The sequence below is a fragment of the Rattus rattus genome, chromosome 12, assembly GCF_011064425.1.
Source record: "Rattus rattus isolate New Zealand chromosome 12, Rrattus_CSIRO_v1, whole genome shotgun sequence".
NCBI lineage: Eukaryota > Metazoa > Chordata > Mammalia > Rodentia > Muridae > Rattus > Rattus rattus.
In genome coordinates this window covers 54,122,077-54,134,517 of record NC_046165.1, presented here as the reverse complement: position 1 = coordinate 54,134,517, position 12,441 = coordinate 54,122,077, and the positions used below count along the sequence as shown (strand labels likewise).

Below are 12,441 nucleotides of genomic sequence, written 5' to 3'. Positions count from 1 at the left end.
CATGTGTGTATAGTGCCCACAGAGGCCAGATGAGGGTTTCAGATCTCCTGGAACTGGAGTTACAGTCAGTTTTCAGCCAAATGGGAAAAGTGTTATGAATTGAACTGGATTCCTGTGGAAGAGCACCCAGTGCTTTTAACCACAGAGCCATCTCTCTAGTCACCATCTTTAAATTAAAAGAATGATCTTATTAAATTATTTTTACATTTTATTACTTTATGTATGCATTCGATAGCGCACACGGAGACTAGAGGACAACTAGTGTCAGTTGGTGGTCTCCTTTCACCCGAGGGTCCCGTTATTTGACTGGGATCACCCACGTGAAGACAAGTGAGCTGTCTCACTGGCCCTTAATTATGATCACTATCCCTGCTCCTGAGTGCAAGCATGCTTATGCTATGGCTCCTGTGTGGAAACCAGAGGACAACGTTCATGAGTCAGTTCTCTCCTTCCACTGTGGGTTCCAGGGGTCACACTCAGGTCATCGAGCTTGGGTAGCAAGTGTTTGTCCCTTCTGAGCCATCTCCTTGGCCCCAGCCTTGAACTCAGCTAAAGGATGACCTTCAATGTCCTGAGCTTCCTGCCTCCACCTCCCCTGTGCTGGGACTGTGAGCCACCGCCACCACGCCTCTTCTCTCTTAGGAACAAAGCAATCCGTGCAGGAAGGTTACAATTCCAAAACATGCTTTCATCTTTCATGGACAAACTGTAAAATGTTAGCAGAAGTATTTTTTAAAAACCAGATGGGGCTAGAGAGATGGCTCAGCAGTTCAGAGTGCTTCTCACTCTTGGGGGTTCAAGCCTAGCACTCACTAGTTCCAAGGCTTCAGATAACCTTGACACATTCTTCTGACCTTTCTGTGCAGCAGGCACATAGATGACATTCAGGCAAAACATTCATATACATAAAATAAATAAAAAACCCACAGATAGGCAAGCTAACCTTTCATTTTCCTCATGAAAATCATAGTTTTCTAAAAGTTAAAAGTTGCGCTGTTGTTTTTCTGCTTTCCCTGAACCTCTCAATGTGCTATATTATTGTCTGAGATACTTGCTTTTAATGCGAGACCCCCACATCCCACATGACATCAAGGAGGTCTAACAAATCTACACTTTCCAAGCTGTGATTAAGGGTGCCCAGACTCCAACAGTCATTAGAAAGCTCATCAGTGAGCACTGGAACATGGCACTTATGATCAGACTGAGTTAAAGGTGACATATAAGAGGATCCTGTCCCCTACTAATTAGGACTTTTTTTTTTTTTAAAGTAAAAAAGCCCAACAAGCCCTCAGGAGTGGTGGTGCATATCTGTGATGCCCACACTTGGGAGGGAGAGGGAGAGGATCAGGAGGTCAAAGACAGCCACAGCTATATAAGTCTAGGGCTGGCCTGGGCTATATGCAACCCTGTCTCAAAAATTACACCCAAAGCCAGGTATGGTGGTGCATTCCTTTAATCCTGGTACTCACAGGGCAGATAGTTGGAGCTATGTGAGTTCAAGGCCAGCCTGATATATAGAGAGAATTACGGGCCAGTGAGGACTACATAATTAGACTCTTATTTCAAAAAAAAAAAAAAAATCAAAGGGGCAATTAAATGTGAATCCCTAATTTTGGGTTCCAAACTATGCTATCAAGGCTTCAGTGGCCTAATGACCACTTAAGAACTGGAGCAAGTTTTCTTTTTTTTTTTTTTTTTTTTTTTTTGTTCTTTTTTTTTTGGAGCTGGGGACCCGAACCCAGGGCCTTGTGCTTCCTAGGCAAGCACTCTACCACTGAGCTAAATCCCCAACCCCTGGAGCAAGTTTTCTGATGAACTCTAAGAGCAGAAGCCTCCACTCATCTGGGCCTTAGCAAGGTTCAGTGTAAAAGGAACCCATTCTACCGTCTAAGAACTTTTTTCAGACATATTGACAGAGAAAACAGAAGAATGCTGGGAAAAACAGCTGCATGCTTGATGGGATGACACAGACCAGTAAGGACAGGTCTCAACACTGCATGTCCTAAGGGTATCCCAAGGATATTCAGAAGTCTAAGTGCCTTTGCAGATGGGTTCATCTGGGATTAAAAATTGACAGCCTCGGGCTGGAGAGATGGCTCAGCGGTTAAGAACACTGACTGCTCTTCCAGAGGTCCTGAGTTCAATTCCCAGCAACCACATGGTGGCTCACAACCATCTGTAAAGAGATCCGATGCCCTCTTCTGGTGTGTCTGAAGAGAACTACAGTGTACTTATATATAATAAATGAATAAATCTTTAAAAAAAATTGACAGCCTCAAAGAATCTGGCAATAGTTGAAACTTTGAAAATCTCCCTTAAACTTCTGAGGGGTCTTTAAGTAACTCTAAGAAGACTCTTAGTATTATTTAAAAATTTTATTACATTTACTTGTTTATTTATGTGTGTTCCATAATGCTGTGTGAAGGTCAGAGGACAACTTTTATGAATTGGTTTTCTTCTTCCTGGGGATCAAACTTAAGTAATCAGGCTAAGCCACCTTACTAGCCCACCTGGAAATGAATCCAGAAATGGAGGTATTGCTGGGTGGTAGAGGCTTGGGTTCAGTCTTATGTATCACAAAGAAACACACACACTCCCATAACCACAGAACTGAGAGGCCAAAAGGAAGTAAATTATTATGCAAGCAGGTCCACCTGGATCTTAAAAATCACTAGGTTTAGGTTGTTCTCTTGGAAGTTCAAGTTTCCCTCAGAGGAGAAGCAGTTTTAGCCATTGAAATCTGGTACTGAGCAGAAAGGGGGAAAATTGGAAAGACATTTTTGAGTTAAGTCTTAAATGAAAAAAAAATCACCCCCCAAAACAAGAGGAGGACTAACTAGGAGTATGAGTCAGAAACCCAGGGCGGAGGCTTCTAAGGCCCTTTTTATTAGGGGAAGGTCCTATAAGATTTCAACACACACACACACACACACACACACATACATACACACACACGCACACACACACATACGCACACACACATATGCACACATACACACACATATACACACACACATACACACACACACACACACACACACACACACACACACACACACACACACACACACACACACACACACACACACACACACACACACAAAATTAAATCCATTCCTAGAATTAGGACAAGGGGAGGGAAACAAAACAGATATATATATATATGTATATATATATATATACATATATATATATAAATTAGAAGAATTTATAAAATGGTCAACTTTCTTACAGAATAAATGCGACTGAATTACAAATGCACCTCCGAGTTTAAGTTGTTTGAGTTGTTCCTGTTTAAATTCCAGTATAAATAAATATGATTTGTTCATGGGGTTGGGTCCCAGCTGCACAGGGCCCTGAGTCATTACAGGGCTTTCTTTCCGTGGTCGCTCCTTTTTGACGGGTGTGGGTGTGTCTTTCCTGCATCATGGTGATAAGAAGCCTCTTTTCGGGGTGGCATTCTCTCATTAATTCGGTCTAGACCTCGGGCTTCTTCAAAACTTCGGATCCTGTGTGCAATTGTAAAACCTCTGATGGCTGCAGAAAAAAACAGGAGAAGGGGTAGGAAGTGCTCAGGGACGTTGCAAAGTTAGCAGCTTAAACCAAGCTTCTAAGCACACAGCAATCTCCTAGGAATACACAGGCAACTCTGTCCACAAATATTGCTTCTAAACAGCTCAAGTGTGGTTAAAAACTGGCATAAGAATAAAAAGTCTTGGGGCTGGAGAGACGGCTCAGAGGTTAAGAGCACTGACAGCTCTTCCAGAGGTCCTGAGTTCAATTCCCAGCAACCAAATTGCGGCTCACAGCCATCCGTAATGGGATCTGATGCCCTCTTCTGGTGTGTCTGAAGCAAGCAATAGTATACTCGGATAAGTAAAATAAATAAATCTTTAAAGAAGATTAGACCTCACTTAGCCTCTGCACACTTGAACTAGTGTTTCTTATGAAGACCTGCCCACTTCTAGAAAAGGTGACAGCAGGAGACAGCCCAGCACAGGGAGAGCTGCCGGAAGCACAAACATGGCCTTCCCACCCAGAAGTGACCTATCTGCTCAACACAGACGAAAAACATCAGCACGGCTTCTAGACACTTCCTATCTGATTAAACTGAAATTTTTTATTGTGGTATTGGGGTTTGAACCCCAGGCCTTACATACTCTAGATAAACAGTCTACCACTGAGCTGCTCCAACCAGATTCAACTTTATATTGTCAAGGAATGAATTCCCCTTTGAATTACCTCAGATTACTAAATCTACAATGCAAGTTTATGAATTCCAATGGTTTTCATCTAAAAATTCTTAAGCAGTATGACTTAAAATGTCTTCACAGAAACAAAGGTGCCGAAGCTGAAATGCCTTAGGGCGACCTCAGTAATGAAGCATCTAAACTCTAATCTACTTTTGCCTCCACTCCTGCTAACCTTTGAGTTATAAGGTAATTCTCTTAATAAAGAAAAAAACCAGTTAAATCATTTGACCTCCGTCATTATTCATTGACCTCTGTCATTAACGGCTGCATAAGCTTCCGCTATTACACAAACTGATAGGCTGTGTGATGGCCATCTGAGGGACAGGATGGCCTGTGGCCATACTGAGGGCCATCGTCCTCTTTCCTGTAATGGTTCGGCAGATGCAAGTGAGTTTAGACATGCTGATGAAACTTTGAAACTGGTGCACAGACACAGGGGCTTTCCAGCTGAGTGACATGGCCATACCTTTCCGCTCCTCTGCTGCTTGTACTTTGGCTGTAAGAAGGCAGGCGCAGTGCATGCAAAAAGGAAGACAGAGAAAGAATGAGTGAACCAACAGCAGTGCAGCCAGCACAGACACCCAGGATCCCACCTGCCACATACCCACCCACAGGAGACGAAGGAGGGTATGCGCATGAGGTGGGGAGTGCTAACAGTTCTAATATCTCTGTTGGCATGGGAATTTGAAATCATCAGCTGCTAGTTTGTGTCTTATGATCATCACACATCTAAATGACTTGTCAAATCAGATAATTTAGTATCACAACTGTGTTTGAGCTAGTAACTGCTCAGTCCTATTTAAACATCCTATTTAACCTTGCTCCTTAGTATTGTTTAATGACTTATGTGTGATCTAACTGTCCTTAATCATTTAACAATTACAATAATAAAAGAATAGGGTAGCACTTGAATAGTTCTAGCATTTGGAAGGGGAGAAAAATAGGTTATAAGTGAGGAGTTACTTCTGGTCTAGAGGTGAACAACGAGGCACTGATTTCAACTCTAATTCATGTATCTGAGATAAGGGATATGGCAGAGGCTCACACTAACACCCCATATGGCTTCTTTTCCTTGTCCTTCCTTCTGTCACCCACTTGGTGACAGAAATGGAAGCAATTAAAATGAGCACCAACAGGGAAACTTCCTCTGTCATTCTGTGTCAGGCAGTAAAGCTGTAATACATGAAATGGTTCATGTAAGATTCCATGAGAGTCCTGCCAGCTCCTCCAAGGGCAGTTTTCCTAAGGAAGGGAGGAAGGCCACTCAGCAGCAAGACTGCCAAGAGGCTTCCCTGACCCATATGAGGACAGAGGGAGCTGTGAGCGGCTTAACCTCAGTACCAGCAGTAGCTGTCGGCCACCCACATGCTTGCAATGGCCCTGGGAAGGCTCCTGTGAGAGGGCTGCCACATCCTTCCTTCCTTCCTTCCTTCCTTTCCTTCCTTCCTTCCTTCCCTTCCCTCCTCTCCCTCCCTCCCTCCCTCCCTCCCGCCCTCCCTCCCTCCCTCAGATGGGCTGGATGAGCCACACAAGGCAGCAACAGCACCTCCTCACAGAGCAGGGTGCTGCCTCTGTAGCACCGAGGAAGGGGGAATCAGAGCTCTGTCTAAAATTCTATGGATAGTGGTGGTTTATTTGGAGTTTGAATGTGTGTGGTAAAGTATATACCAGCATCCCATTTCAAAAAAAGTATTTTAGATTTATTTATTTCATGTGTATGAACGTTTTGCCTGCATATGTGGAGGTCAGAAGAGGGTGTCATATCCCCTAGAACTGAAGTTAAGGATGACTTTGAGCTATTGTGTGGGTTTTGGGAACTGAATCCAGGTCCCCTACAAGGATAATAAGTACCCTTAATTGTTGAGCCATCTCTATAGTCCTCCAGTACTAAATTTTTGGGGCCCTCAGAGAACTGTTTTTTGTTTTTCACTGGTTACTAAGATAGCAGTCTGTATGTACCAAGAGACAATGGTAAGAATAAAACTATTTACATATAATTTCTATGCTATAAAATTGTTTCAAGTGTATAAGTCAATATTTTTGCTGTTTGTTTTGAGACAGGCTCTCGCTATGTAGCCTAGGCTGGTGTGGAAGTCACTATGTAGTGACTATGAAGTACAGGCTAGCCGTGGTGCATGTGTGATGTATTTGTGTGTGTTTGGCTATGTGAAATCCCACTGTATAAACCTCCCACTGTATAAACCTTACTTTGTTATCCAATGGATGAACACTGAAGTTTTATTTACTTTTAGGATGTTATAAAGAATGCCATTTGAGGCTCTTTTGAAGAGTGCATGTATGACTATAATATACAAATTTTGGTGAGGACATAGTTTATTTCTCTCATTGGTGGGAGACGTGTAAGGTGGCAGTGCTGAACTATGGTAACTATTTAGTCATCTGAACACTGCCACAATGTTTTCTCTACAGTAGCCCTATTACTGTATTGCCTCCAGCAGCATATGAAGGACCCAGTTTTTCTAAAATCTCATCAACAGTTCCCTTTGTTTTTTCCCCCAGTTCTAAGATCAACCCAAAACTTTCATGCACAGCAGGCAAGAACTCTATGATAGACACTGAACCTCTCATTAAAACTTAAAGGACATTTTTTTTTGAGGCAGGGTCTCTATATGGTCAGGCCATCCCTGAAATTTGCTGTGTAGCTAGAATATCAAATTCTTTCCTGATCCTCCCAGGTCTGAGATTACACACATATAAGCACATCCAGCTATCATCATCAGCATCATCAGCATCATCATCATCAGCATCAGCATCATCATCATCATCACCTATCTTAGTAACCACTGGTTGTGGTTACTAAGTGACATGGGTTAAGAAAAAGAGAAATGTTTATATATCTTCCTTACTTGAAGTTTTAAAAATGTATTAGATTTATTTTTATTTTATGGATACGATTGTTTTTTCTGCTTGTATATATGTTTACATTGCATGGATGGTGCTTGTGGAGATCAGAAAAAGGTGTCAGATCCCCTGGAACTGCAGTTAGAGAGTTAGAGATGGTTGTGAGACATTATGTGAGACACAAATTCAGGGCCCCTGTAAGAATAGCAAGTGCTCGGGGTTGGGGATTTAGCTCAGTGGTAGAGCGCCTAGCGCAAGGCCCCTGGTTCAGTCCCCAGCTCTGAAAAAAAGAAAAAAAAAAAAACAAGAATAGCAAGTGCTCTTAACTGCTAAGCCATCTCTCTAGGCCATTAAATATGTTCCATTACATTTGTGTGTGTGTGTGTGTGTGTGTGAATGTGTGTATGAATGTGTGTGCGTGTGAGTGAGTGTGTGAGTGTGTGTGTGTGTGTGTGCGCGTGCATGAGCATGCCAAGTACATATGGAAGTTAAAGAGTGCAGGAGTCTGTTCTCTTCTTCCACCACGTGGGGCCACACTCAGGCCATCAATAAGTAGCTTCTATTACCCACTGAATCATCTCTTGGGTCCATAAAATATTTCTAATGCACCCTCAACACAATGGTTGCAGGATCTTTATTTTTACATATATAGGGTCTCTTGATCATATCCACCTCCCACCATCTCTATGTCGTCTCCTCTTTTATGTAATAACTTATGACTCTATTTAGTCTCTTTCACAGGGCTGTGAAGTTATCCACTGAAGGACTGTCAACCTAGCAGAGGCCAAACTCCCAAATCAATGTGCGGGCTTTTTGAGAAATATCTATATCTACTTTTATCTTACTTGTTAATTAGTTATGTGAGATTTTCTGTGAACAGTTCTGATGAGGGTGTTTTAGGGTAATAGGAAGTAACATGGGTTAAGAAAAAGAGAAATGTTTATATATCTTCCTTACTTGAAGTTTTAAAAATGTATTGATTCACAAAGTTGCTTTAATCTAATTTTTTTTGCTAGATCTCATAGGAGCAAATTTACAAATCAAGGACAGCAAGAGAATTTTAGAGGTGTAGTAACTCGGAATCTATCTATCTATCTATCTATCTATCTATCTATCTATCTATCTATCTATCTAATCATCCATCTATCTCTCTATATATATCTTTACTCCTTTTGGACTTGGTTCCAATATATTTTATGCCTCTTCATTTTTGGTTTGAACCAGTGTTTTAGTTAGGAATTACTTATATGTTATTCCCAAAATATGTAGAACTCTTCAAGAAAGTCACTGGTTTTAGACTTACTGACGAACAGGAGCTGAGCTTGTAGTCTAACCTCAATGTGACAGGTCCAATGGGTGAGCAATAGCCCATTGTATCAATATAATATAACTTATTCACTACCAACAGGCAGGGGAGCTGCTTCTGATCTGGAGCTACCATGAAAAAAACCACAGCAAACATCCTCATGCATCTCCTCTGGCAGACATGTATGCTAACTTCTCTTGGATATTCCTGGAGGTGAGGGTATGGGTCCAAATGTCTGTAGTTTATTGGCTATTGGCTGGCCACAATGGTTGAGTCTGTTTATAAGCCCACTAGCCTATATCTAGTCCAGTCCTTCAGAGACACACCAATTCTTCATCTTGTCACATTTTAAAATTTCAGGCATTCTTGTGGGTATGCAGTAATATTTCACTAGGCTTTAATATTCATCTTCCAGATAAGTAACTATGCTGGGCATCTTCATAGATGTTTGCTGGCCATCTTCAAATCCTCCTTGGTGAAAAAAATTGTCTATCTTGAAACAAGGCCTTTGTCAGAAATAGGTAGTGCAGAAATCTTCTCTGTGGCTTGCCTCTTCCTTCTCTTGATTATGTATTTTCATAAGGGGAATTTAATTTTAATAACCTTTACTTTCTTTTAAGCTCAGTACTTTCTGTCTCTTATTAGACTTTGCCTACTCCAATGCCTACTTTCTACACTTTTTCCCCCTAAATTTATTTCAACGTTTGCATTTAAATCACAATGTACTTTGAATTATTTTGTGTACAAGAAGAATAAGGGTAATGATTCCTGCTTCCCTAGATAGATAAATATCCATTGCTCTAGCACCAGGCTCTAAACAAAGTCACCACTCCTGGTGATGGGGGCACACCTTTTAGGAAGGGGCATCTTCGTACTCACCAGTCTCAATGGTCTGCTTTCCTCCAGAGAGGACCCCGAGTGGGAGTGTGCCTGTGGGAGTGAGGCCCTTGAGAATCAGCACATTCTCACTCTCTTCCCTGCAAAGGAACATGGAAGCCCTGGTTAATGCCAGGGAGCCATGGCACAGCAACACAGTGAGACCTGAAGGAAGATAACAGGGGGCAGAGACAGGAAGACAGGCCCCCACCTTCAACTGACTGGGTCTCTGCAAACACTTCAGATACAAAATTAACCAGTCCTTTTCCAACCAGAGGCACTGGAAGCCAGGCAATGTTCCCCATACTTTATCCCATTTGACTCAACAACATGTGATCTAGGTTCTATTATAATCTCTAGTTTATATACAAGGAAACCTAAGACCCAAGCATTAAACCCAAGACAACACAGCTAAGGAAAGCCAGAGCTTGAACATGGGAACCTGCCTCTAAAATCCACACTAAACCTCTACATCTACACCAGTACCAAATGGATGTGTTCCAAATGCTATCACTTCACATGAAGTCTGGTTCAACCTGCACTCAACCAGAAGACTTGCAGTTCCAGCACCAGCCTGTAACCTTGAAAACACTACCCTAAAGCTAACTTTAACCTACTTTCTAAATGCCTTCATCCCACAGTGTAACGATGGAACCTTACCGAAGAACTGTAAAGACCCGTGCCATTTTCCCAATGGCTCGGATTTTATTCCTGATGACTTCTTTTCGAACTGAAGTGGCTCCTTAGAAAATACAAAGAACAATTGGGTTAAAGTGATATGGTTAACAGGACAGGTTGTTTTTTCAAATGCAAGATGGAGTGTGTTTGTGCTTAAATTAAAGAGGAACTTAAAAAAAAAAAGAAAGAAAGAAACAAAGCCTAAATAAAAAAAACAAAAAACAACTAACAATCCTGGGAAGTTGCAAGGAACAAAAAGAAAACAACAGGAGAGAAGAAATGAAGGAGAGAATGAATGAAGGGGTCACAAAAAGAGTCATCTATGGGGAGCAGGAGGTTTCGTACTTCTGAAATGTTGAAACACAGTGAAGAATGAAACATAAAGACACAAACAAAGCTCACAACAATCGATCGATCAATCGATCATGGCTACAAGCCAAGGTCTCCTTTGAGAATGCTACATGCCACCTTTGGATGCAGGGTCTGGTTTGCCAAAGGCAGCAGCAATCCTGAACTTAGGAAGGGCCACTTTCTTTCTACGGTCTTCTTTCCTCATACCAGCCGGTTGTGTTTCTTCAGACTACTCCTAACAACTGTGCCACAAAGATTACAAGGATGGGTAAGATATTTTAAAAAGCAACATTGAAAAGTTAATGTAAGACTTTATGGCCTTTTCTTATTTAAGATTTAGGAAATAGCCCAAACATGAAAAGCAAGATCCAGGCATATACCAGGCAACAGCATCCAAAAGTTGGACAAAGATACACAGGCTTTCCATCCTCTCTCCTACCTCTCAATTCTGCCAAATCAAACAACAGGTCCACAGAGAACAGCCATTCCCACTGAGAGGGAGGGTGGAAAGTCATGTGACACTGCCCAACTATCAATTCAAAACAACTAGCCAATCAACAGTGGTGGAGCAGACAGCAAGCTGACAGCACATTCAGTTGGATACCTTTTGGACAGCTTGAAATGTAGTGATCTTCAGGAAGAAGAGACACCAAGAAATAAAGAGATGAAGACAGACACATGGGAGGATGATGGGAGTTTACATGGAAGAGAAAAAAATCCTAGTGTGAAATACAGGGAGAGGAGCAGGCTGTTAGCTGAGCAGCTCTGAGACTGCTTGCTCCACGAGGCTAAATACAGGCTCTGGTTCTGTCCTTTCTTCCATGTCTTAATAGTTTACCCTTTGGCATTAATCCCCATCTACTATTATCTCCCCAACCCCAGCATGAAAATAACATAAAGATACTGTTTATGGGACAGAACAGCTCACAGATCTCTCAGCAGGAACTCAGTACTGTTGTTTGACTTGCTAGAGCACCTCACTTCTCAGTAGACATTTTCCTTCGTATAGGTTTAAAGTTTAAACCTTCAGACTTCAAGTTGTTTTCTGTGGCTTCTGTCTTGCAAAGACTTTGCTTAGGGGTCTGATGGTCCTTGGTGTTTGCTCATGGTTAAGACCCAGAGGGAATCAAAAACTTCCAGAGCTGGGAAAAGGCAACTGATGGCTCTGAGCACTGCATGCTGGTCCTTTGCCATCTATAGTCCAGAACTCCTTTGGATTTAGAGATCAGCCTCCAGACCAGTGAAGGGACCGTTGTCCCACGGCAAGCAGAGTTTTAACAGCTTTTTCAAAGGTTCTCACCTATTTTACTTGGTGAGCCCAGTGTCCCTGCCTGCTCTTCTATTCTCAGTTCTGCAACTAGTATTGATATCCATTGTCCCCTAGCACTAAATAAGGCTTTAATGTTCCCAAACCAACTAAGTGAGCACACTAATGCATTTAGAAGTCACCTGTTACCTTGTTCCATTCCTAGACAGACCTTAGCATTGGATGTGTCTTTCTTACAGCATGAAAAGATCTTTGGGTTTGTTTTATATTAATTTTTTAAGTTACCATACAAATTAGCAGATTTTATCCTGGCATTTTCAGACCTGTTATTAATGTTTTCTAAATTGCCTCTCTCCCCACTGACTGACGCCAACGAATTTGTCTTAACTTCCAAATGTTCGATCTCTTCCATTTGTAGACATGTAGTTCTTACCTTTTTACTGTGAAGTGTAATGAGTTTTCTGTATTTATACAAAGCAAACTAGTCACTACATGATTTGTTTAAAAACACAAGCCTATAAACCTAGTCACCCAAGGCAATACCCATGTTGCCCTCAACCCATAGTACCTAAACACCTGCAGCCTCTCCTGTCCCAGACCTAATGATGCCCTTCACTGGGACTTTCTTCTTCCTGTTCTTTTCAGTTTTATCATGAGTGGACTTAAGTTTTTATTGTTTTTTTAACAAGTTATATTTATTTATTCTCTTTGTGTGCACTCTTAGCAAGGAGGTCAGAAGACAACTTATAGGAATTGTTTCATTTCTTCTACTATGTGGGTCCCAGACATTGAACCAAGGTGCTCAGGCCTGACAGGGTTCATTAGCCCACTGAGCCATCTCAGCAGCC

General features: G+C 41.7%; 1 protein-coding gene across 4 annotated transcripts in view; it reads right to left on the bottom strand.

Annotated features, from left to right (window-relative positions):
• Positions 1–3,158: 3,158 nt before the first annotated feature.
• Positions 3,159–12,441, bottom strand: part of Ppp3cc (protein phosphatase 3 catalytic subunit gamma) — a 70,474-nt gene continuing 61,191 nt past the window's right edge. For 2 of the 4 annotated variants that reach the window (XM_032918118.1, XM_032918117.1), the window contains exons 11-13: positions 10,931–10,957; positions 9,958–10,039; positions 8,616–9,398 (exon numbers count right to left, since the gene is read on the bottom strand). In XM_032918118.1, the coding sequence (XP_032774009.1) occupies positions 9,275–9,398; positions 9,958–10,039; positions 10,931–10,957 (233 nt within the window). In that variant the 3' untranslated portion in view covers positions 8,616–9,274. Of the gene's footprint in view, positions 3,538–4,719; positions 4,750–8,615; positions 9,399–9,957; positions 10,040–10,930; positions 10,958–12,441 lie in introns of those variants that run through there. The other 2 variants (XM_032918119.1, XM_032918116.1) reach the window with 2 other exon arrangements.